Source organism: Osmerus mordax, chromosome 2 (genome assembly GCF_038355195.1).
Source record: "Osmerus mordax isolate fOsmMor3 chromosome 2, fOsmMor3.pri, whole genome shotgun sequence".
In the NCBI taxonomy this organism is placed as follows: Eukaryota; Metazoa; Chordata; class Actinopteri; order Osmeriformes; family Osmeridae; genus Osmerus; species Osmerus mordax.
The window spans coordinates 5442410-5469425 of NC_090051.1; the positions used below are offsets into that span (position 1 = coordinate 5442410).

General features: G+C 50.0%; 1 protein-coding gene across 1 annotated transcript; it reads right to left on the reverse strand.

Annotated features, from left to right (window-relative positions):
- Positions 1 to 534: 534 nt before the first annotated feature.
- On the reverse strand, positions 535 to 26314 carry xpo4 (exportin 4). Its single transcript, XM_067252889.1, has 23 exons — positions 26249 to 26314; positions 23625 to 23730; positions 22644 to 22785; positions 22144 to 22282; positions 20734 to 20850; positions 19849 to 20002; positions 16894 to 17006; positions 12135 to 12292; positions 10136 to 10310; positions 9720 to 9896; positions 9217 to 9359; positions 8190 to 8335; positions 6870 to 7047; positions 4564 to 4723; positions 3594 to 3763; positions 3205 to 3379; positions 2738 to 3031; positions 2351 to 2540; positions 1992 to 2113; positions 1744 to 1874; positions 1410 to 1527; positions 1124 to 1216; positions 535 to 925 (listed from the first exon to the last, which is right to left on the reverse strand). The coding sequence occupies exons 1-23, from the start codon at positions 26312 to 26314 to the stop codon at positions 728 to 730; spliced, it is 3465 nt and encodes a 1154-aa protein (XP_067108990.1). The 3' UTR covers positions 535 to 727.
- Between the last annotated feature and the right edge of the window lie 702 nt (positions 26315 to 27016).

Sequence of the window (27016 nt, forward strand, 5' to 3'; positions counted from 1 at the left end):
TCTTTCTTATCAATTATCTTATAAAAACTTTTCAGTCATAATTTTGAAACAAATTTTTTCTCCTTTTTTTGTTGAAAACATATATACACCCTTAATGAAACACAAAGTGATTTGGTTTGTCTGTCGGCGACCTTCCAAAACACCCGACCCTCCTAGACAGTCTGGAAAAAGCCAGTGAGGCCTCGTTGTCATGGCGATCTGTGATGCGTGCGTAGTTTGCAGTTTGAATGACAGGCACCATCGTCATGGGGAGACTTGTTCCAGCTCGCCACGGCGACAACGCAGGAGTCGACACACGACACAATCAAGAAAACAAAGGCACTCAGGGAGGGGGGCAGGGTCAGAGTGGCAAGGGAGAGGTGGGGGAGGAGGGGCGCGGTGTTCCTGGAACAGATTGGCCTCCTCCCTCCTGCCTTTATCCCAGCACCAATAAAGTAAACAATGATTGGAAAGGTAAGAGGCCTGACTACCAACCTACCCTGCCCCCTCCACCCCCAGTCCTACCCCCATCTCCACCCCCCCAGTCCTGGAGGCCACCACCCCACCTCTACCCCGTCAGTATGTGCCCTGGAGGATCCAGAGCTACAGGGTCCCTGTCTCCTTAGTGTTCAGGCCCAGTCCGCAGGGGCCTGGGGGGGGTGCAGAGGACCAGGCAGGCAGGCCAGAGGACCAGCAGGGGGTTGTCAGGTGGCAGGGGATAAGGGAGGGGATGTTGAGGAAACAGTGGTTATTTGACACAGAGCAGCCCCCCCACATTAGCCACAAACTCCTCCAGGCTCTTCAGGAAGGCCAACTTCTGCTTGCGGTCCATGCTGGGGGGCGTGCTGCTGGCAGTCAGCTTGTTGAAGGCGTCGGCCAGACGCTGGTAGATGACGGCGTCTCTCTGGGTGGAGAGCAGAGACTCCACCAGCTCAGAGTACTCCGTCTGACGGGGCACACAGTTACACATCTTCATATAACAGGTCTGAACATGGCGCACACATTTTCTTTTGCCACACTGTCTCGGCCAAATAAAGTAGCAGATATCAAATCAGCGTGTTGTGTAATGTAGGGGCAATCGATGTTATGATCCCATTCTACCAACGCGTGCCTTGCCCAAGGACATGAGGGCGGTGGTACTCACTTGGTGCAGGCAGACTAGAGTGTAAAGGGCCTCTCCTGCTGCCACGGTCATCTCTGTGTTGTGCTTCTGCAGAACCAGCATGTCAAACACCAACTAGAGAAGGAGCCGGGGGGGGGAGAGAAAGAGAAAGAAAGAGTTGAAGAAAAATGAGAGAGTGAGGTGGAGAGAAGGAGAATGTGTAAGGGGGGAGAGAATGTGAGTGTGTGCGAGGGGGTAAGAGAGTGTGAGGGGGGGGGAGTGTGCAGGAACAACAAGCGAGTGACGAGTCCTAGGGGCCGTGTCTGACCTTGAGGAAGTGGCGAGTGGCGATGAAGAGGGGCGTGTCCTTCTCCTGGGTCTTGGCACACTGCTCCGCCAATGGGGACAGAGCCTCCAGACACAACTGGCTGACCTCTGAACTCATCCTGCACACTCGGGGTCAAGGGCCAACACACACACTGGTCTACAGGCTGTATACAGGAGGGAAAGCTGGACTGCTTGGCTATAGTCATGCACTGTCTGACCAGAAGGAGACCAACAGAGGCACTACTTTACACACATGCACGGACGCACAACACACTCACCCCCCCCCCCCCCACCCCCCCCCCCCCCACCCCCCCCCCTCCCCTCCAAAAGGATACGCAGTCATTCCCAGCTCCAGGGAGAACATGAGGCTCTTGAAGAGCTCCTCGGGCAGCTGGGGGATCTTCTCTGGGAAGATCTCGCAGATGAAGGTGATGAGCTTGTAGTACTGGTTGCACAGGGACGGGAACTGGAGCATGGAAAGGAGATCAACACACAGGAGTGAAGACCAGGAAAAAACACCTTTGAAATCGATGGGAATGTAAAAGTGTCATTCTTTGGATTTGTATTTGGAGTTTGACCTGACCTTGAGCAGGTCCTGAGACATGAGGGGAAGCACGATGTTGACTCCAAAGAGAACCACGTCTGCAGCAGACACAGAGCGACCCGACGCTGCTGTACCCTGCTCCTGGCCCCGGAACACCTCATCTACACACACACAAAATATATATATTTGATATACATATATTATATCAATAAACACACACAGGAAGACTTCATTAGAACTGATAATGTTGGACTGTGACTAAATAAACAGCCCTCTACCCTGTAGAACATGGTGCACACCCCCTCCCCCTCCTTCACCTCTTTCCTTCCTCCTCTTTCCCCTCCCTCTTCCTCAACACCCCCCCCCCCCCTCCTCCTCCTCCTCCTCAACACACACACCTGACCCACCGGTGTCGCTGAAGTCGATGAACTCCTTGGAGAGCAGGTTGGTGAGAAGCTCCATGATGAGCAGCAGGTCCTGGTACTGGTCCTCCTCCGCAGCCACGTCCGACCGCTTGCGGCCCAGGTTGTTCTTGGAGTAGACCTGCAGCAGCGTCAGACACGCCTCGTACAGCTTCATAGACTTGGACTGGGGGGGGGGGGGGGGGGGGACAGACAGGACAGGGATGTCAATACTGTGAGAAGTACTGCAGACTACTGTCCCTGTGCCAGAGCAGTAGGAAGAGCATCCAGGGATAGATTAGATTGTACAAAGACAATGAAATGCAGTTAGAACGTAACCAGGAGTGCAAAAGAAATAGGATTAGGGTTAGGATGGGCCCTCACCTCCCCCAGGTAGCAGATCTGTTTGTGGGCCACCTCCACAAACACCTCGATGATGAGGTTGATGGTCTCCGGGGTGTTGCGGTACACCTCCATCAGGCCGATGCAGCTGGACAGGAAGTCCATGAGGAAGCTGAAGAGCGAGGCCACGTTGTCGATCTGCGTCGCCTCGGCGATGCCGCACAGGGCCTCCAGCGTGGCGACGATCTCCCGCTTTACTCCCTCCTCCTGGCTGATCTGGGCGAAGTTCTCCTGGTTGATCAGGCTGAGGAAACGCTGTTGGAGGGGGTGCAGCACCTGGGGGAGGATAGAGAGATGGAGAGAGACACAGAGAGAGAGAGAAACCAAGAGAGATGGAGAGAGAGAAACCAAGGGAGATACAGAGATGAAGAGACATTGAAACAGGTCTGAAATGATGTGCAGGGCTATCCTCCCCGGGTGTGTGTGTGTGTGTGTGTGTGTGTGTGTACCTCGGTCCAGTACTGCTGCTTGGTGTCCGAGTCCATGTGGGCGAAGCCCCCCAAGACCAGAGCCTTCATCAGGGTCCTCTGGACGGAGCTGGACAGCAGGTGCAGGGGGGGGCTGCGGCTGGCAAACTGCTTGGCCAGGTTCCACCAGTTCTCACACTGCACCACAATGTTGGCCCTGGAGGGGAGAGGGGTGGAGAGGGGGGGAGAGGGGGGGAGGGACAGAGAAGGTTAGATATGTGTCAGCACCAAGGACAAACAGATTTGACTGTAGTGAGACTAAAATCAGATTCCTGCGCAGCACGGCTTGTGTCTGGTAAAAGTATTTCTACATTTCTCCAAGTTTATTGAGACTGTCTATTCCATCCACCACCAGGGGGAGTCGTCCTCACCTCTCCCTCTTCTCCACCAGGGTCACCAGCAGCTCCACTGTGTCATTGGCCAGCTCTGGCTCCGAGCTCCACACCGATAGGTTGTTGATCACCTTCTCCAGCAGGTATCCCACAATCCACTTGGCCCCCTCAGTGTCTGCCCCGAAGGCCGTGCTGAGAGCCATGCTGATCTGGAGGGGAGAACGGAGAGATGAGAGGATGATGGAGGAGCGGACAGAGATGAGAGGATGATGGAGGTGCGGACAGAGATGAGAGGATGATGGAGGAGCGGACAGAGATGAGAGGATGATGGAGGAGCAGACAGAGATGAGAGGATGATGGAGGAGCAGACAGAGATGAGAGGATGATGGAGGAGCGGACAGAGATGAGAGGATGATGGAGGAGGACAGAGATGACAGAATGATGGAGGAGAGGACAGAGATGAGAGGATGATGGAGGAGCGGACAGAGATGAGAGGATGATGGAGGAGCGGACAGAGATGACAGAATGATGGAGGACAGAGATGAGAGGATGATGGAGGAGCGGACAGAGATGAGAGGATGATGGAGGAGCGGACAGAGATGAGAGGATGATGGAGGAGCAGACAGAGATGAGAGGATGATGGAGGAGCAGACAGAGATGAGAGGATGATGGAGGAGCGGACAGAGATGAGAGGATGATGGAAGAGGAGAGGACAGGGAGATGAGGATGATGGAGGGGAGAATGAAACATCAAGAGAATGATAGATGGGAATAAAGAAATGAGAGGATGATGGAGAAGATGGAGAGATGAGAGGATGATCGAGGACGTGGGTGTTAGGTCTGGAGCTGGGTTAGGATTAGATAAGGGGGCTGGGCTAGAGTCAGGTCTGGGGTTGGGCCAGGATTAGATATGGGGCTGGGCTAGAGTCAGGTCTGGGCTTGGGCAAGGAGTAGATATGGGGCTGGGCTAGGGGTTAGTGCTGAAGGCGGGCTTGGGCTTTGTGTCACACCTGTCCATACAGCTTCTCGTCCACCAGCAGGTAGGTTTTGGCCCAGCGGCGGAGGAACCAGACGATGTCCTTCCCCATCTGAGGGCTGAGCAGGCCGGTCAGGCTGGCTCTGGTGGCCCTGGACTCCACCTCAGACGTCCTCAGCACCGCAGACAGCAACCTGCCAATACCAGGAGAGGACGGGGAAGAGAGAGAGGGGGGAGGAAGGAGAGAGGGAAGGAGAAGGAGCAGATGGGAAGAGAGGGAAGGAGTGGAAGAGAAGGATAAGAGGGTAGAGGGGAAGAGAGGCAGAGAGGAAAGGGTGGAAGAGGAGGAGGGCGAAGAGAATGAGAGGCAGAGGGAATGAGAGAAATGGACGAGAGAAAGCCAAGGTCGGGATGAGCATGAGCCGGGGGGGGGGGGGGAAAGAATGGCAGAACAAAAGAGAGATGGGAGACAACAGCTGTTTGTTTCAGTTGCCCGGCGACATAACAAAAAGCTCAACACGCATACACACGCATTATTGTTTGCGCATGTTTTAAACATTATTACACACAGGCACACAGGATAGCGGGCTTAAATCAGCTTAGAACTCGGTGTCAGAGGCCCCTTAGCTGTCGGACAGTGCACTGTTTCACATTGTTTGCAGAAAACAAAACCCCACTGACATTTGACGGAGGCGGGTTCAAGTGCAGTTATTAGGAAACCTGATGCCTGTGTCCCTGTCCCTCCAATCCCCTGTCTCTGCTGTCAGCCACCTCCACATGCCCGGCTAGGAACAATCATCTTACACCGCCAACCACGTCAAAGGTCTCCATGTCCCGCTCACGGAACATCCTCCCCCTTCTTGTACCCTCTACCCTGCAATGCCACCCTACATAACCCTCTATCCTGCAATCCTACCCTATATAACCCTCTACCCTGCGATCTTACCCTACATAGCCCTCTACCCTGCAATCCTACCCTATATAACCTTCCACCCTGCGATCTTACCCTACATAACCCTCTACCCTGCAATCCTACCCTATATAACCTTCTACCCTGCGATCTTACCCTACATAACCCTCTACCCTACCAAACGGAACTCTCTACAATCTCCACCGTAACCCCTACCCTTCTCTACCCTAGCCTACAGAGCCCTCTACACCCTATCCTACAGAACCCTCTACCCTCTCCACCGTAGCCTACAGAACCCTCTACCCTCTCCACCGTAGCCTACAGAACCCTCTACCCTACCCTACAGAACACTCTACCCTCTCCACCGTAGCCTACAGAACACTCTACCCTCTCCACCCGAGCGTGGACCCTTCAGTCTTACCCTACCTTATTGAACCCTGCTCTACCAGCAGCTGACCCTATCCTTATATAGCATGTATGAAAGCTGCACTTAGCAGTACAATAGTTCTTGAAGTGCCTGCAAATGTGTCCTTTCTCTGTATGTTGACTTTAAGATCCTGATGTACCACTGTCTTGTAAGAATTGTTTTATGTTGCACTTATGATATGACGCCGTTTTTGTTACACCATAATATGTGGTTAAGATGTTATTTTGTACGATGCCTGGTAAATATAGACTGTTCCTAGACCATAACCACAAAAAGGTTTGTTAGAACTATGTACTTCTGATCCTTGATTTTCGGCTTAACTTTTTATAAGCAGTATTTGTATGTGGGTTTGGATAAAAGTGTCTTGAATTAAAAAAATGTAAACGTAGTGGCGCCAGGGTGGTCCAGGGGCTTGACTGACCAGCACCGCGGCTGCTCTAAGGCAGGACCTGTGTGTGGGGCATGGCTGGGCCTGTGTGGGGCATGGCTGGGCCTGTGTGTGGGGCATGGCTGGGCCTGTGTGGGGCATGGCTGGGCCTGTGTGGGGCATGGCTGGGCCTGTGTGGGGCATGGCTGGGCCTGTGTGTGGGGCATGGCTGGGCCTGTGTGTGGGGCATGGCTGGGCCTGTGTGTGGGGCATGGCTGGGCCTGTGTGTGGGGCATGGCTGGGCCTGTGTGTGGGGCATGGCTGGGCCTGTGTGTGGGGCATGGCTGGGTCTGTGTGTGGGGCATGGCTGGGCCTGTGTGTGGGGCATGGCTGGGCCTGTGTGTGGGGAATGGCTGGGTCTGGGCCAGGAAATTCCCTCTCTGGGGCCGTCACCCCCTACAGGGAAAGCAGAGCTCCGCGCCGTCCAGACGGGGGGAAGCGTGACTGAACAGCCCCGGCTGGGATCTAGAGGAGCCTTCCAATAATTCCTCCAGCCCACCCGCACCAACCCAACAGTGAGGGTCCAACCGATAGGCCGCAACATTCAACCAGCCCATGGACTGGGCTGGTCCTTACCTGATGACGGAGTCTGTCCTGTTGCATCCTGGGATGGAGGAGGCCTTCTCCCCGGGCGAGCCCAGGACCTGCAGGGTGCTGTTGATGTCCACCTCCGTGGCGTGGTTGATGGAGTACTCCATCACCTCCGGGGGGATCAGCGGTGTCTCGCCCTGGGCATCATCTGCCAGTAGGTACCCTGGAGAACACGGTATAGATCATCATCTAATGGGAGGTACGCTTGAGAACATGGTATAGAGCCTCATCTATCAGTAGGTACCCTGGAGAACATGATATAGAACATAATCTATCCTTGGTAACAAGGTTCTTTACTGGAGCGTTTACTTTCACCTCTACTTGAAGGGTTCTTGTTCTGAAACGCTACCATGGTGGAATGAGGCAGACTGACAGTGGAAAATCTCTACACAAAGAAACGTTTATTCCCAATAGATGGACAGAAATCCCCAGAACAAAAGCAGGGTCACGCAGCTGGTAGCTCTCCCTTCCTTACATCAGATTCCACTCACGCACGGACCCAGTCGGCCTTCATCCTCAGTCTAAACTTAGCTCTACCGCGCCGCTAGGCTGGGGGCTAGGCTGGGGGCCTGCCCCCTGGGCACACAGCAGCCTGTTCTAGGGGCTGACGGATTCCAACAGGACTGAATGCTAGAACTGTCAGGTAATGAACAGATTACCAAGTTGGCTCTGGTGAGAAGCTTGATATTATTCAGATATGCAGCAGCCTAGCGTAGCATGAGAGGTAGGGTCTCCTGCTAGCATGGGCCTGTCCAGGGGGGGGGTCCATTCAGTGTTTAACTGTCAGACCAGTACAGAGCTACTGACCTGTGACCAGTACAGAGCTACTGACCTGTGACCAGTACAGAGCTACTGACCTGTGACCAGTACAGAGCTACTGACCTGTGACCAGTACAGATCTACTGACCTGTGACTAGTACAGATCTACTGACCTGTGACCAGTACAGATCTACTGACCTGTGACCAGTACAGAACTACTGACCTGTGACCAGTACAGATCTACTGACCTGTGACCAGTACAGATCTACTGACCTGTGACCAGTACAGAGCTACTGACCTGTGACCAGTACAGATCTACTGACCTGTGACCAGTACAGAGCTACTGACCTGTGACAGTACAGATCTACTGACCTGTGACCAGTACAGATCTACTGACCTGTGACCAGTACAGATCTACTGACCTGTGACCAGTGCAGATCTACTGACCTGTGACAGTACAGATCTACTGACCTGTGACCAGTGCAGATCTACTGACCTGTGACCAGTGCAGATCTACTGACCTGTGACCAGTGCAGAGCTACTGACCTGTGACCAGTATGAGCCAGTGGATGTCTTCGTAGAGGTCATCCAGGACCTTGCGGTCCACAGAGCCAGCGTGGGGCGAGGCCAGCAGGTGCTGCTGGGTCCTCTGGAGCTGCCCGTGCAGACGAGTCACACGCTCCTCCAGCAGACTGGCCAATCACAGGCAAGGGTCAGAGGTCAAGGGATGTAATGGTCAGCAATAAATATGTGTATCGGGTCAGCAGAGTGATGCAGTGATGTAAATGAGTGAGTGTGTGTGTGTGTGTGTACCTGGTGAGAAGGGGGATGCAGTGATGTGTGTGTGTGTACCTGGTGAGAAGGGGGATGCAGTGATGTGTGTGTGTACCTGGTGAGAAGGGGGATGCAGTGATGTGTGTGTACCTGGTGAGAAGGGGGATGCAGTGATGTGTGTGTACCTGGTGAGAAGGGGGATGCAGTGATGTGTGTGTGTACCTGGTGAGAAGGGGAATGCAGTGATGTGTGTGTGTGTACCTGGTGAGAAGGGGGATGCAGTGATGTGTGTGTGTGTGTGTACCTGGTGAGAAGGGGGATGCAGTGATGTGTGTGTACCTGGTGAGAAGGGGGATGCAGTGATGTGTGTGTACCTGGTGAGAAGGGGGATGCAGTGATGTGTGTGTACCTGGTGAGAAGGGGGATGCAGTGATGTGTGTGTGTACCTGGTGAGAAGGGGGATGCAGTGGTGTGTGTGTGTGTACCTGGTGAGAAGGGGGATGCAGTGATGTGTGTGTGTGTACCTGGTGAGAAGGGGGATGCAGTGGTGTGTGTGTGTACCTGGTGAGAAGGGGGATGCAGTGGTGTGTGTGTGTGTACCTGGTGAGAAGGGGGATGCAGTGGTGTGTGTGTGTGTACCTGGTGAGAAGGGGGATGCAGTGATGTGTGTGTGTGTGTGTACCTGGTGAGAAGGGGGATGCAGTGGTGTGTGTGTGTGTACCTGGTGAGAAGGGAGATGCAGTGATGTGTGTGTGTGTGTGTACCTGGTGAGAAGGGGGATGCAGTGATGTGTGTGTACCTGGTGAGAAGGGGGATGCAGTGGTTGGCTGCGATGCGTCCCAGCATGCCTATGCTGGCCAGCTGGTCAGAAAACAGCTCCCTGTCATCCTCCTGCAGCTCACTGATCTCGTCCTCCTCGTGCGACGCCACGCCGTTCGCTGTCTGGAGGGAGAACAGAGAAGAGGAGGGAGGATGAATAGAGAGGGAGGAATGAGGACAGAGAGGTGTTACAAAACTTCAACGCAGTTACTGTACAGCAGAATAAACTAACTGTAGTTTTTTCTAAATATAAAGAGTATATTCAATAAACATCTTCAAAGAAACTGGAAAGGGAAAGAGAGAGAGGGAGGGAGGAGAGAGATGGAAAGAGATGGAGAGAGAGAGAGAGAGAGAGGGAGGGCGGGAGATGAAGGAGAGAGAGAGGGAGATGGAGAGAGAGGGAGTTGGAGAAGAGAGAAAGAGAAGAGAGAGAATAACCAGAGGAAGGAAGGGGTGAGGGTGGGGGGGGTAGTGACCGCTCACCAGGTTCCGCGTGCCATCGGGGGCCGCCAGGTGACACTGGATGTAGGAGTTGAAGACCTGCACGGCAGGCTGGACGAAGCAGCCACGAGGGAAGTGCTCGTCGTCCTGCACCAGCGTCAGCCACGACTCCAGCAGCCTATCATACGCCTCCATGTACACCATGTCATCCTTGTCCAGCTGGGGGAGGGGGGGGAGGGGGTGTAAAGACAGATAGAGTGGGAGAAGGAGAGAAGGAGAAAGGTAGTGAGTGAAAGAAAACTGTAAGTGAACAGACAGTGGAACAGTGGAATCCTTCCAGAGTGACGGCCGTGCATTTTATGAATAATGTGTTCACTCTAAAGGTGTGTTTGGCATGAGGCAAATGGAGTAAGCCATTTGACTTTTTAACATAATACTGTAGACGGTGTGGTACTCACCACTTCCTCTAGGGCGGCGCTGCGCCCGAAGGAGCAGGTGAGCAGAGTGAGGCAGTTGATGAAGGAGGTGAAGAGCTCGCTGGGCAGGGCCGTCAGGGTGCTTCTGGGAAACGTAGTGATGAGGTTGGAGATGATGTTGGAGATGCCCACAGCCTCAGAGTCCTCGATCTCTATTCTGTGAGGGAGAAGGAACCAGCACACAACCTCAGCACGACGGACGCCAGGGAACACAGACGGAACGCAGACGGAACGCACGACAGCTTCATCTGATCAGGAAGTCCAGGTGGGAGGAGAGGAAGTTGTGACCTTGGCCTGATCTGTCCTCGGTGTCAAACCAATCAATCAAATCATTAATGAGGGTGCTTGGCCTACAATGGTTGTTTGTTAATGTATCCATGTAGCCATTAACGATCAAATGTTTTGAATGTGAAAGAAGATGTGTTTCGGACGACTAAAAGTATGTTTAATATGTGACCAATTAATGGAAGTTGTGCTCATTAGAAAAGAGGATTCTCAAGCGTCCATCCTGGAATCCTTCTCCATCCTCTCCAGTGGTAGAAAAAACTCCCCTTTCAACAACGCACCTCTCAGTAACCCTGACCTATCGACCAGTTCTGAAGACAAGAGATTTTTAGTATTTAGAATTTGTATTTGTAACTTTTTGGGGAGTTCTCTTGAAAGAAAATTCAGAACGGTTTCAAAAACCATTTAAGTTTAATGTGGGAGTTGACGAAGTCAGGACAAGGAGGTCAACTCAAGCACAAGAAAATGAGGATCTGTGAAAAGAAAGATGAGTGCCGTTCATGTTCGAAGTTTTCCTGTTTTCACAATACGCATACTTTTATGAATTAATTTACACAGAGTTCTATACGTCAATCCCCAGGTCCTACTGATCACATCTCTAGTCTCTGTGGAGGCTGTGTTCCCAGAGCCCAGGTTAGAGGCCGGCCTCCCAGCAGCACCCTAACCTCTATCAGATGGGGCTAAATCACTAGCAGAGCTGCTCAATCACCGTGGACACCCCTCCTGTCCCGCATGGCTTTCACATGATGCAACTGGAAAAAAGCTCCAAGAATAGGTGATTACAGAGAAAGAGAGAGGCAGAGAGAGTGGGGAAAAGAGAGAGGGGTGAGGGACAGAGAGGCAGAGAGAGAGAGGGAAAAGAGAGGGGTGAGGGACAGAGAGGCAGAGAGAGAGGGAAAAGAGAGAGGGGTAAGGGACAGAGAGGGGCCAGAGAGAGGTGTGGAGAGAGAGAGACCCACTTGGCTTACTGACTCAGGCGTTCCAGGCTCCAGCATGTGTGCCTGTTATTTATAAATCAAAGGCCTCTGAATTTACTACTAAGGCCACAGACTATTAAACAACAAATCACATTAACACACACATTAGTCAAATCCCAAGTACTCACTTCTTAAACAAGTACCAGAAAACACACACGCATCCCGTTATAATTATTAAGGACATGGCGGTAGTTGTGCCTGTAGGAATGTATTGGCTGGCACTTCCTTTCAAATATGACCTCCCTATCACAACAGATACCAAAACCCTTTGGCACATCAACTCACACTGTAAATAACCCATCGCTGGTAAAACATTGTTCATTGTTTTAAAGGATCCTCCTCCTTCATAGACTTAAGGCCAGTTTAAACACTGTTCAATAACAGTCTGCAATTTAAACTGCAACACAAAAGATATTATGCAGATAGATTTGACACTCCTTGCCTTCCCCTTTGACAGTGGTGCTAGATGCTTAAAATCCCTGATTGTTTACATCCCAGGGTGAAACATGATTTCTGTAACCTGGTGAGTGTAAATACATAAACTTACTACTTTGATAGACCTCAGAGTTCACACTTTCAAGACCATTAAATTCACCCAACGAATCAGATGAAGCCCAAGGTGAACCAGCCCCAGGTTTGAGTGTCAAAGTGTGTGTGTGTGTCCGGGTGTGTGTGTGTGTCCAGGTGTGTCCGGGTGTGTGTGTGTCCAGGTAGCTCACCCGTTGATCATGCTGAGCAGCCCCTCCACCAGGTGGGCCAGGTAAGACACCTGGGCACTCTCGTCGGGGAAGATGGGTCCGTGCATGGAGGCCAGCTGGGCCAGGCACTGCAGCGAGTCCTGGGCCATGTCCGAGTCCTCCCGGATCTTCCTGTGCACCTGAGCAGAGACGCACCACAGACAGACACCATTATTACACATTACCTCGAGATCCGAGTCCGTCAGGGTTATTCGATTTATCGGCAAGTCAGCTGGAGCGAGTGTGACGGAGGTGAATCAAACTGGAACTGTTGTGGCGTGAGAGTGTCGCCTTGCCTCACTCCAACAACACTGAGAAACTCCAGTTGAGGCTTTAGCTCTGCAGGCAAACACAGCTGTATGACACACAGGTGGGCCAGGGTAAACACAGTGATCTATGGAATGGAATACGGAACATAGACTGCCAGGAAATAGTGCTCCAGTTGAATTAGACAGAACTCAGACACACCTCTCCTGGTGGTAGATTTACTAGCCATACTGAGCTGAAGACATCATAGTGGAAGATCGGTTTGTTGATAACTGGAAACAGTGGAAAACCTTGAAAGGCTGCAGTTGAATAAAAAAAACAATTGAGGCCAAGTCAGGCTTGCCAGTGCCTCAGATACCTCCCAGAAGGCAACCATCGTCTGCTCATACAACTCTTCTATCTAGGAACCTGGGATTTCATCGACAGCCTCTGGAGGTAAATGTCTTAACCCGCCAGGGAAACTTAAGGCCACGCCTGTGACTGAGAAGGGTGAAGTCATGGACACACATGATCTGAATGTGTGAGACTGCACTGATTACCTATTTGATCATTTTGATTGCCACGGTATAATTGTCTCCCTAGCCTATGGTCTGCACCACCATCCGTCGATGGAGAGGGGGGTCCCCTCACTGAATTGCCCGTCCGTAGCTCTGGGGAGTATTTACCCCTTGTCTTCTTTGAGGGGTTCAGGTTGGTTAACGGTGCTGATCTGTGGGCATCTGTGAAGCCCTCTGTGTGAAGACCTCTGCTTGTAAAAAGGGGCTATAACAAATCCCATTTGGCTTCACGACCCCACGACTCTACCTGGAAGCTGTGTTCCTGCTCCAGCAGAAGCCAGCATGACAACCAGGCTCTGTCTCCACTCAGCCCTGACTGTTGAGATCACTGCCGTGCTGCAGACCGCGATCACGACTGAGATTGCGAGTGAGCAGGCAAACAGGCTCGTTCCTACAGATCTCCCCTAGGGCATTCCGACAAACACAGGGAGACGGCAACCCTGATCTCAGATCGGTAAAAAAGATGAGAAGTTTGGACGCACTCACCGTCAGATGAAACAAGTCAAGCGTAAAGTCAACCGTCTACAAGTCTGGACCGAGAACCTTCAACCCGAGACGCCGCCGCCGCACTCCCGTCTCAATCGATCACTGAAGCGCCTGAATGTCTCCACAGACAGTCCCGGCGGAGCCCAGAGTGAGTGCTGAAGTCAGAGGGTCAGACGTGTTATTGTCTGTGAGGGTGAGGGCATGGTGGGGCTGGGTAAGCACGCCAGCACAGCCAGGCTCCAGCTCCTCTCTCCAACATGTGTTTCCACTGACAGCACAATGGTGAGGTCTGGACCCAAACACTCCCCTCTGCTCTGCTCACGCACTCTCTCCCCTCCCTCTCTCTCCCCTCCCTCTCTCTCTCTCTCTCTCTCTCTCCCCGCCCTCCCTCCCCCTCCCTACCTCCCTCCCTCCCGTCCCTCTTCTAATCTTACAGTCCCACAACAGAGCCAGCACAACTCCAGTTCTCTCTTCCGTCTGGTTTGAGTGAAAGACCTCCCTCACCCTGAGTCTTTGTCTCACTCCCTTTCCCTCCCTCGTTCCTTTCCTCCCCCTCGTTTGCAGCCGGAGTGGCAGGGTGTGAGCTGGCCCCGACGCTAACCTAGCAGAGCTGCAACGCTCCGAGCCGTCGGGTAGCGCTGGCCTCTTCCAGAGTGTGAAGTCATTCTTTGGAGGAGATGAGGGAAGGGGAGGGAAAGAGAGAGGGGCAGGGGAGGGAGAGAGGGGAAAAAGGAGGGAGAAAGGGGAAGGGGGGTGGGGGAGAGAGAGCGAGAGGAGACGAGGAGAGAGCGGAGAGAGAGCGAGAGAGCGCAAGGCCAAAGGATTGCTGCACGCGCTCTAAAAACAGCTGCACCAACTAACAATCCGTGCGACGCTAGCTATGCCTATCGCCTTGAATCGCCCTATAGTTAGAGACGGGCAGGGGGGCGGAGAGGGGTAAATCAAAACAAGACCGGGCACTCCTCCTCGCCCAGAGAGAATGAGACCGAGTATTTATAGAAGGAGACAAAGCCTAGTGTCTGCTTCCTATGGGGAATCAGAGGATCGCCTTTCAAGGTTTCTCTTTTTTCAAATCAACACCGTGCTTTTGACTGGTTGTCTCCTGCCTCTTTATCACTCTTTGGTTGGTTTGGATGTGGTTACTGGCACCCTGGGCATAGATAACCTCATCAGACCCAGCTCTCCCGAATCAACCAGATTGAGTTTACCTAGTCAACACAGATGTGGCTAGTGTGCGTGTGGAGTATATATATATATATATATATATATATTTGATTATTCACACTGACGCAAGTATGCCTGGGAAATCTAAGCACACGCACTAAATAACAGATCCAACTAACTGAAATGAAGTCATCCTTAAACCATGTCAAGCCACAAAACTGTTCAATCCAAATCACATATGTCTCTCAGTGTTTAAGGAACAAGGGGATTCACTGTCTCTCTCCTCTGCCAACACCTCTCGGCCCAGACTTGAAGACAGTTGACTTGAAGCTTGACTTGTTTCATCAGAGACAGTGAGTGCATCCAAACTTCCTAATGAGCTGCCTCTCTCAAAACCTCAATAGGCAGACAGTGTTCTGAGTGACGCGTCAATTGACAAACTTCTTCTCTCCCCTCGAAGACAACTTGGTTTGAGTGGAGCTGTTTAAGGGGAGATTGACACCCACTAGGGGTGTGTGGCGGGGGGGGGGGGGGGGGGGGGGGGGGGAGGAGGAGGAGGGGGGGGGGGCTGCTGTTAACGGGGGCCCCTAATCCCGGGGGTTAGGCCCTAATCCTGCCACCAGGACGCTCCACACTCTGACCCTGGCGGCGCGTGTCTGGACGCCGCTCACAGCTGAGGAGTGAGTGCTGGCAGCTGACACACACACTCAGACAGGCCCATAGACACACACAAACACACACAGACAGGCCCACAGATACACAGACAAAGAAGCACACGCAAAGACACACGCAGACAGGCCCTAAGACACACAAACACGCACACACATACACAAACACAGGCCCACAGACACACACACACACTCACAGAGACAGACAGCTGATAGCGACTCGACCAACTACAATAACAAACACCAAAGCCTCCACAAATACCAGGAGGTAAGACTACTCTGCTACTATGCAGCCATCAGCAGGTCGTCTTACAGCTGATAAGCTGCACTGGCCCTCTGGTAATGTACCTCGCTCTCATATAATTATACAGTTATTTCCTAGCGTGGCTCCATGGCATTAAAGATGTGATGTTGTGGCACTGTGAGGATGTTATTACTATGCACTATAAACAGTGGTTAATGGGCACGCACAATACAACATACCAAGCATCCCCTGGTCTACGGATTAAAAGTCTGTCTTGAAAAACCACATCAAAACCCAGTTGCCCGTGTGGAGAGCACACAGCTACTGTTCTGGACCCTCTGCACACCTCCAGATGATGTCCAGCACTGGACAGCTGACTACAGCTCAACATCCATCTCGGCACTCCATACTGCAAACACTACGATGATCAGCATTGGGGTCAGTTGTGTACCCTTGTTTTCAAATTCGACATTTCGGATGTACGCAATGAACATGTATTAGGCCCCTGGATGCCAACTGTTCTACAAAACAAAAAAACACAAAGGAGCAGTATGTGGCAGCAGACATGCTGGTGACATGGATGTCGGTGGCGCAGTATGTGGCGGCAGAGATGCTGATGTATCTGTAGAGAGATAATGAGGGGGACAATTGACTGGGTAGTTCCAGCCACCCCACCTAGGCTGGAGGTCTATAACCTACTCTCCAGACAGTCTGGAGGTCTATGACCTACTCTCCAGACAGTCTGGAGGTCTATGACCTACTCTCCAGACAGTCTGGAGGTCTATGACCTACTCTCCAGACAGTCTGGAGGTCTATGACCTACTCTCCAGACAGTCTGGAGGTCTATGACCTACTCTCCAGACAGTCTGGAGGTCTATGACCTACTCTCCAGACAGTCTGGAGGTCTATGACCTAGTCTCCAGACAGTCTGGAGGTCTATAACCTACTCTCCAGACAGTCTGGAGGTCTATAACCTACTCTCCAGACAGTCTGGAGGTCTATGACCTACTCTCCAGACAGTCTGGAGGTCTATGACCTGCTCTTCAGACAGTCTGGAGGTCTATAACCTACTCTCCAGACAGTCTGGAGGTCTATGACCTACTCTTCAGACAGCAAATACTTCAGTCAGCATCAGCATCTTTAACCAGCTCTACTCACAAAAGTGTTCACTAGAGCGTCTACAGTTAAGGCACCAGGTAAAATAAATGGCTTGAGCTCAATAAAACCAACAATCTAGCCATGTTGCCTCTTTTGGGTGGCCTGTGGGAGAAGGCGCTGAATGTGAAGAAGACCAGAGGTCCATGACCAGGAGATACTCACTGTGAAGAAGAGGTCCATGACCAGGAGATACTCACTGTGAAGAAGAGGTCCATGACGCGCGTGTCCAGCAGGGCCTCCCTCCACGTCTCTGTGGGCTTCAGCATCACATTCTGGGTGGACTCGAACATGGCGATGTAGTGGCGTCCCAGTGCACCGCAGGTCAAGGACAACAGCAGCATGAGGAACGCTCGCTCGCTCACGGGTCTGTCGACTGGCTGCTTCCCTCACAGGGTGTTTTCTCTCTCTCCGTCTCTCTCTCTCTCTCTCTCTCTGTCTCTCTCTCTCTCTCTCTGTAGTCTGGCTGCTCTGTGGTGGCAGTGGAAACTAGCTGTAACTCTCAGTAGCTCTGTCCCATCTGCTCTGCCTGCATCGCCACTGAGGTCCTGGTCTGTCTCTCACACTCCTCCTCCCTCCCTCCCTCTCCCTGTGCCCTCAGTGTCGCCTGTAGCCTCCCCCTCAGGTCTCGTGAGGCAGAGACAGAGTGAGGAACTTCCCACAGGAATGCAAGATGAAAGCCAGTCATCGGCTCAGGCCAAGCATTCCGCGAGGCCAAACCCAGTCACGCCCCTACACCCGCCACAGCACCCTACTCCCCGACACACACACAGCCCCACACCACACTTTACACACACTTACACTCACACAGACAACAAACACAGCTCATTGAGACAGGTGCCAGCTTTTTGGCTGCGTGTATGTGTGCGTGTGTGTACTCTGCTCACTGCTTCCAGCAGCCTTGTCTTTATGGCCTGGTTATAAATAGCCCTGGTCCAGCATCAGAACTCTGAGTGAACCTTCTTATGTATGTGAGAAAGAGAGAGAGAGGAGACACTGAGAAGAGAGGAGAGATTGAAAGGAAGAGAGAGAGGAGATTGAGAGGAGAGATTGAGAGGAGGAGAGAAAGAGACAGAGAGATAGAGAGAAAGGAGAGATTAAGAAAGAGAGAGAGGGAGGCCTTGATATGAAGTGTTGCACCCTGGAGTCCGACCCCACGTCGATGAATCCAATCCTGGTGTGTGTGCATGCCTACAAGTTGACTAATGAGTCCAGACCGACTAGTGACACATGGCTGTGGTCTTGTGCGACCTTTGTAGAGCTCACCTGCCACGATCTCTTCCGGAACCCTCCAAAATAACACCACACTGGCTCTGAATACTTTCCAGTGCCACATCTCCGGTGAAGGACCAATTTCGGTATCCTGTTTAATACATATAGCAGGCTACTCTGACTCATGGCCACTATTTAAACAACATAGTCAAACCAAACGCAGCCTGGTGGGAATAGACTCCTGTTCCATATACCCTGCTAACCAAGGTGTAGGTATGTGAGAGGTGACATGTCTATCAGTTATTCCCGTGTTCAGGTGAGCAGGAGGGAAGACCAGTGTGTCTGGCCTCCATAGCAGGCATAGTAATAGCCTGAGGCTGACCAGGCCTGTGCTGAGGCAGTGTTGGCCCACACTGAGCACAGGGAGCAGTGCTATGTTAAGGAGAGCGGAGGGTTTAAGTGATACATCCTCTCTAAGTCCTGCCTGCTGCCTTGCCATGTGGAAAAACAGTCCAGGAATGTCCCTTCAACATCCCTCCCCCCACCCCCCACCCCAACCCTGCCCCTACACATAATATAACACTCTGTCTGGCTTCAGTTTGGACAGTTGTCACCAAGGAATCCTGTCCTGCTTGTTCAAACAGTGGGCTGCCGCCCAGGCCCTGAGCCAGGCCAGGGCTTCTCTGGCCTCACACCGGAGGCCAGCCCTGGCCCATGGCGTCCCCGGCCCAGACCAGTGGACTGACCAAACCGCACCCCACCCCACCCGAACTCAGCCAAGCCAATAGGACCTTAAGGCTCTCATCTCCACAGCAGGGCTGGGCTTAGGCCTGTCTGTCATCTGCTTCAGCCATTCACAGCAGCTGCCCTCTGTGCTGGAGAGCCGGGGACTGGCCGTGACCCCGCCCCCCTCCGGGGTCAACGGCGGCGAGGAGAGACGCGCTGTCCAACAAACGCTCGGGGAGCGTGTCTCGGACAGATGACACGAGTGGCGGGGCCGCGGCGAGGACAGATGACTGGCATGCCGGGCGGTCGGGTTCTGAAGGATGGAGGACGTGTGGTGTTTTAAAAAGGCTCTTTGGGATGGTGGAGTATGTGTGCGTGTGTGTGCGTGTGTTGGGGGGGGAGACAACTGCGGCTGTCAGGCATTTAATTAGTAGCGGTCCCTGAGCTCGCTCACACACACACACACACCATGTTCTGACAATCTGACGACCACACTTCTCCTTCCCAGCGGCCTTCATAAATCTGTTCTCGGTTCCAGTCCCTTGAGCACACCCCCACTGCAATTACACACGCAAACACAGTCCCACAGACAGTCACAGACACACTCCATCAATCACAGACACATGCACACACGCAAACATACACAATCACAGACACGCATGCCAAATTGAGCATGCCAGCCATTCCTGACAGACACTCAGCAAGCTGTGGGGTTTAAGAGGGGCTTGCGACCCCTCCAGGAGGAGACCTGCTTATGGGGAGCTGGTCTGAGCTTGTGCAAGCACGCACCCTCAAGCAAACAGCCCAGTGATCCTTGACCCCCCCCACTTCTGATCCCAGTAAACCAGCTGTCAAACACGAAACCCCGTGCCCTAATCCCACTCACCTCCTTGACCCTGACCCCCCCCCCCCCCCCCCCCCCCCCCCCCCGAATTCACCTCTCTTACCGTAACACAACGACCAAGTCTGCCCCAGTCCGCTACTCACCTACTTAACCCTGACCCTCACCTCCCCCTTCCCAACCCTACCCTTCTATTACAACTAAACTGATATACAAATCACCTGTCATGTAGAATACAAACTTGCGCTGACCATATTAACAATAAGTTAATAATCCAATACAAATGTAATATCCCTAGCAACCTTATAAAGGCTATTCCACAGTGGCCCAAGGCCCACAGTGCCAGTCTTGCTGTCTGGGATGTGAGAAAGGATATGATTGGGCGGGAGGAAGTTCCAGCTGAGCACCTGATTGGCCAGGGCCAGGTAGCGCTGGAACACAGAGGACATTTGGGCGTTGAGGTTCTCCCTGCGGCTGAACTCCTGGAGAACGTCCATGGTCAACATGAAGATCTGCCGGAGGTCCTCCTCCTGTTACACACACAGTCATCAGTACACACTGTTACACACAGTCATCAGTACACACTAGGGGTGCCAAACCGAACCGCAAAAAAAACGAACCATTCAACACACAAACCATGGCGCTACTCCTTAATGGAAGGAAAAACAGAGATTTAAGATTTTTTATGTTTGCTTTAAATATAGAACTTCCCACAGCAATGCAAGAAATTATGAAATTATTAGAAATGATGTTACTTTCATATGTTATCAAATCTCTGGATGTAAGACAATGTTATTCATGCTGAGAAAATACTGAAATAGTCACGTTTTTTTCTTCCCCCTAATGTGCTAAACAAACCGAACCGAAACCGAGACCCATAAACCACAATACAAACCGTGGGATTGCTGAATTGTTGCACCCCTAGTACACACACACACACTCACACTCTCATCAGAATACACACTTTTACACACACACACATCAGAAAACACACTGTTACAAACAGTCATCAGTACACGCTTACGTTACACACACATCAGTACAAACACTTACGTTACACACACACTCATCAGTACACACACATCAGTACACACTCTGATGTTACACACACGCACTCGTAACAGCGCACACACTCATCAATAAACGCACTGACTTTTCACACACACTCGTTACTCATTACACAGAATTAGATTTTACGTACACACAGATCAGTAGGAAAGTTAGACACACAAACACACACACACACACACGAGAAGCAGACCTGGAAGATGCGTTTACAGCTGCCGTGGAACTCCATGCTGAGTCCGATGTTGCTGGTCTTGCTGGAGCTGGAGAACTCACTGAGCAGAGCCGTCAGGATGGAACAGGCCAGGGTCTGCTGCAGGGGGCACAGGGCAAACGTCACAGAAAGCACATAACTGGGCAGGAGGTTCTACCATCTGGAGGACACTGCCGCCTGGTGGACACCAGGCACACTCCTCTTACCAGACAAGTTCGATGTAGGCTGAAACTATCTTTATTGTCTTGGGTGGGAATCTCTATCTCTCTCATGAAATTCTTGGTGTAAGGACAGTGTGTGCTACATATACTGGCGAGTGTAGGGCTGGTCCCAGTGTGGACTAGGATCATCCCAGTGTACGATAAGATAGTACCAGTGTGGGGTAAGATTAGAGCTGGCCAATGTAACCAAATAATGTTTCAATTTAAAATGTTTCATTTAAGTCAATATATTTTTTTTGAATTAGCTTTAATTTAATTAGCTCCATTATTTAACCACCTTTCTTTAAATGTAACCACTTTACTTATCAAGGAACCTAGACAATAATTTTATCTTGAGATAAACGGCAGAAGTAGGTTGTGACTGACGACATGCTGCCTACTCCAAAGGGTGGAAGCAGCTGAGACGATAAGTTAAAAAGAAAATATGTTTGTTGTCTTCCAGCTCTTGGTCGGAACGGTATTCCTGCACATTTTACACACACCAGTGTTCTGGTATCGGTCAGACTAACTGACATTCCGGAGAGCTGTCCTGTCCTTTTTTATTGTCAAATTCCTCCATTTATGAGTCAGGAAGGGAGCACACTTGGGAATGTAGCTTATTTGTTATGTTCTTTCCTTGAGGTTTGAATTAAATGAATTGAAACTATCAAACATTCTACCGAATTAATTTTCTTATTGCTACTGATGAAGTGTCGACAGCGGTACGCATAGGGTTAGGGTTTCATCGCCCAGGCCCAGGTAGGATAGTACCTGCATGTTGAGGGTTAGGATAGTCCCAGTTTAGGGTTATTTTAGTCCCAGTCCTGACCCACACAGTACCAGTGTGGGTCAGGACAGTACCAGTGTGGGTTAGGACAGTACCAGTATGGGTCAGGACAGTACCAGTGTGGGTCAGGACAGTACCAGTATGGGTCAGGATAGTACCAGTATGGGTCAGGACAGTACCAGTGTGGGTCAGGACAGTACCAGTGTGGGTCAGGACAATACCAGTGTGGGTCAGGACAGTACCAGTGTGGGTCAGGACAGTACCAATATCGGACAGGATAGTACCAGTGTGGGTCAGGACAATACCAGTGTGGGTCAGGACAGTACCAGTGTGGGTCAGGACAGTACCTTAGAATAGTAGCAGTGTGTTTAGGGTCAGGTTAGTCCCAGTCTAGAGCTCTCTCACCACTGTGGGGTTGCCGCTGCTGATGAGCTGGCTGACCTCATGGAAGATGCCTTTACAGTTGATGGACTTGTCCAGGGAGCCGCGCTTCACAATGACGGCCACGGCCAGCAGCATCTGCTCGCGCACGTACTTCTGCAGGCTGAGGACGAGGAGAGGAGCAGGCAGAGAAACATTAGCAGGTATGGTCACAAGGATAAGCAGCATCATTAGCAGGTATGGTCGCGAGAATTCCCAGCAACATTAGCAGGCCTATCACAAGGATTCCCAGTATCATTAGCAGGCCCAATCACAAGGATTCAAAAGATTTGCAGGCCCAAACGCAAGGATTCAAAACAACATTAGCAGGCCCAATCGCAAGGATTCACAGCAACACAGGCAGGCCTGTTACAAAGGAGAGACAGCAGCATTTATGAACTGATTCCCAGCCTATTCTTAGAGGGTATGGGGTGTCCTCGCTTCCTACTGCCAACACAAACACACACACATACACGTTAACATACTTGGGTCTCTGTAGAACATAGGTGAGGAGGAATGTGCGCAGAGACTCGATGCTGGCCTTCTCCAGCAGGATCCACTCCCTCACCACGGCCTCCATGATGGCTGTGGCCGCCTGGAACAGCACATAGTCCACCTTACTGGTCTCTGTGGAGTAGAGGGGGAGCTGTGAGGGTTCTGGGGCAGCTCTCTGTGTAGTCTCTTAGTCTTCTGTTAGTAGTCTAGTATGAAGCTCTGATTCTTAACTTTATTCTGTACTTTCTTCATGCACTATTTGTATGGCTCTTTGGAAAAGGTGTATGCTAAATGAACAAAATGTAATGTCATCATCATTTGATAGGGTATTAGTAGTCTAATATATTTCTAGTATATATGAGTGTTCTATTACTACTGTATTTGAGTAGTATATTAGTAGTCTATATGGATAGTATTAATAGGGTATTATACTACTAATAGGGTATTAGTAGTTTGTTAGATGTCTGAACGGGCCGTATTCTATGAGTGTCCTCTGAGGGTCTGTCGCTAGGCTCTGTGACTAGTCTGTTGGTAAGGTACATGTGTGCAGTCTACGTGAGGGCTGTTTGTGCGTCTGAGACCAGCTCATCTCAGAAATGTTGTTTCATAATAAAGAATATTTTACTTTAGATTAAAATAATGATACAACACCTATGAAACTAAACAGACCAAAAAACGATAAAAAAAATTACTATACAACCCAATAGCTCAAATCAACAAGCTATAAGGAGCTAACATCTATATAAATCGATATTTACATTTACATTTAGTCATTTGGCAGACACTCATATCCAGAGCGACTTACAGTAAGTACAGGGACATTCTCCCCGAGGCAAGTAGGGTGAAGTGCCTTGCCCAAGGACACAACGTCAGTTAGCATGACCGGGAATCGAACTGGCAACCTTCGGATTACTAGCCCGCTTCCCTAACCGCTCAGCCACCTGACTCTAATATGTAAATCAACCTCTTACCAAGAATGTGCTTGCAGATAGCGAAGGGGGATTTAGACTTCCTGAACGAGAGGAATATGTGCTCTGCATGCTGCCTCTGCTCTGTGCTGACCATGGACGGCGGTGCCTGCAAGAAAACACACACACACACACTACAGTATAAATGTCACACCAACACAAAGACAGCATGTCCGTACACATAAAGCATGCGATTCAAAACATCTATGCTAATCACAAGATCCAGCACAAGACCGCAGCCCTTCATCACGGAGGAAGACTGCCCCTCTCATACACGGCTCAGCAGGGATATCGCATTCCATACCTAATTGCAATGAACGCAGCTCAGAGTCTGTGAGCACAGAGAGAAAGGCCCTTTCATCTGTCCCTGACCACAGGAACCAGGGGCGTTCACACACTAACACACTACAGCCCTGAACATCACTAACACACTACAGCCCTGAACATCACTAACACACTACAGTCCTGAACATCACTGACACACTACAGTCCTGAACATCACTGACACACTACAGCCTTGAACATCACTCACACACTACAGTCCTGAACATCACTAACACACTACAGTCCTGAACATCACTGACACACTACAGCCCTGAACATCACTAACACACTACAGCCCTGAACATCACTGACACACTACAGCCCTGAACATCACTAACACACTACAGCCCTGAACATCACTAACACACTACAGCCCTGAACATCACTGACACACTACAGCCTTGAACATCACTCACACACTACAGTCCTGAACATCACTGACACACTACAGTCCTGAACATCACTAACACACTACAGCCCTGAACATCACTAACACACTACAGCCCTGAACATCACTGACACACTACAGCCTTGAACATCACTGACACACTACAGTCCTGAACATCACTAACACACTACAGCCCTGAACATCACTAACACACTATGGCCCTGAACATCACTCACACACTCTCTGAACTTGATATAATTACTTTGCTCTGGAAGCAGCCTGGCAAATAGTATACAACAGACACCTATTACTACCCCTGTGGTCACATCATTCAATCCCAGCCTAGACTTAACCTTCCTTAGGTTTCACAATGCTAGCTCAGTACAGGCAGGTCTGGGCCTAACAGGATTAGGACAGCACTATTGACACTATGGACAGCAACTCATTAAAGTCAGCTGCACTGACATCTTCCTATGATTAACCTGTATTAATTTGTTACATTTTCAAATTGCTGACCCACCCTGCTTTAAAACAATACTGTTGATCTATAGATGATATGTAGGGCCCATTGGCTATTTATATATATTCTGAGAGAGACAGGCTACTGTTACAACTTGAATAGTTAGCAGATATGCTGTTATTGGACCGGCTATATCACATTTTAGGATAAACCATACTGTAACACACAAAATTGTAAAAAACAAAACAAAAAAAACATCTGGGATGATCAATCTGCCAAAAGTAATGGTCGGGGCCAGGGAGGAATACATTATTATTACTCGTTTTGGTGTTTCTCATAATGGATTTACTATAACCACTTCCAGATTTAAAATATTCTGCTCCAGTATATTCAGCACTAATCAAACATATCATAGTTCATAGGACTTGCAGCTTTATTTTAGCTAAGTATTGACATTATGTACATAAATATAACTGAAACATAAATGTACTGTAAATAGATTTAGCTATAGGTCTGACTAACAGACTAAGTATCTCCAACAACGCTAAAAGGTCGCCTCGACACAATGTTGATATTCTAGAATGGGAAGAGATTAGGGTAAATATTTATGAGTTCTTCCTATGCACTGTATCATAATCTGAATTTGCTGGACTGAATGGATTTATCTTTCCTAAACATAAAACAAGCTGATTCAAATGTGTTGTAAACAACAGACGACTGTATTTGGTAGCTAGCAACATTACTAGATATGTCAGGTCATCTAACACTGTTGTGGCTTGAGAATGGTTGTACACAATACAAGTTCGTTCAAATGGAAATAATGAACAAGTTGGCGACTGGGCCATTTCAGACGATCGCTGTTCAGCATTAACGTCAAGCATGGTGCGTGACTAACTTTTAGCAACCTAGCCAAGTGTTTCTGACATGTGCCGCATTGTGACTAGTTTCATCCGAATGAGTAATAGTTCGCTAATCCTTCATTATAAATTGGAAGCAAAGTCGATTTGGCACTTTTCTTGATAGTTACTCAACACAGGTGCTAAAATTACTCAGATATCAGACGAACATGGATGAATCAACAGCGTGTTTTATCAGCATCGACATGGGCAGCCATGGTGATGCTCAGTCTATACAGAATGTCTACTGAGGTATCTACTTGGTTTTATATCAAACTTGACAACTGTGTGTGTCTTTTAAAGCCTTTATGTTTTGTTACTGAAGTTTATATAACCAACGACACAACCGACCGTGTCACACATGGGGTCTTTCGGAGGTATGATGATGGCTATGCTGGATTTTTGCGGGATGGAGACAAGCACTGCGCCACGCATCGCTATCCCCTCATTTGATAAATAACTAAGCCGTTTCACACAAGTCGTCGTATTACAACTCTTTATAGAACCAAGTGTGAACACATACCCTCACACACAACAAAAACAACATTTTATTTCTCACCATTAAAACTTTGGCAGCGCTTTCCAGCTGTGAAATCACTTCTGGTGCACCGACCGCCGCCATCATCGTCTCCCTTCAATGACGCGCCATGCGCTGCATTATGGGTTAAGCGGCACTCCGGGCCAATGGGTTCATGAGACACTTTTGGCTGAGAGTTTCAGAACGGTGCGTGCCCCATGGAGGTTACGTAATCTAAAAGATATCCACAAAAGATTTTAAAGTGTGTGTCTTGACCTGACAAGGACGTCTGCAAATAAAATTTAAAATTGGATATGCTATATTATTGTTTATGTTTCATTGATACACAGAAAACAAGTGTCAGCAATGTCAGATAAGATGGATCAGGAATTGTGTCTAAATTATGACTGATTCTTTTCAATTGAATATCAAACATGATATGAATTCAAAAGTAATACTTGGCACACGGTTCCACCAATACTAGCATTGTCTTATTATCCAAGTAACCTATTACTATTGCCAAAAGGGGAGTGTAAAGTTTTGTGAAACAATTTTTAAGTGTTTGTCTTTACACACATCACACCTCATAGGAATTAAGTTAAAAATTGATTGAGTTACAAGGAGGTTCCTGACAGTAGTTACCAAAATACACGTATTTTCTCTGGTAGTAAAATACATACAATGTACAGTATAGGCCTATGCCCTGTGTGTATGGTGAGTTTAGGATGTTACAATGTGCTGTAGACACATTTGTAGAGAATCAAAATAAAAACACTAGTCAAAGTTTAATTTAATTTATACATATATTTT

What these genes read in the sequence shown, in the direction of transcription:
- xpo4 (XM_067252889.1), bottom strand. Translation starts at nt 26,314, where the DNA reads ATGATGGCGGCGGTCGGTGCACCAGAAGTGATTTCACAGCTGGAAAGC. An exon ending in GCTGTAAACGCATCTTCCAG is followed by an intron (nt 20,003 to 20,733) that starts GTCTGCTTCTCG and finishes TGTGTGTAACAG; the next exon opens with GAGGAGGACCTCCGGCAGAT. An exon ending in CTGGTGGAGAAGAGGGAGAG is followed by an intron (nt 3,380 to 3,593) that starts GTGAGGACGACT and finishes TCTCCCCTCCAG; the next exon opens with GGCCAACATTGTGGTGCAGT.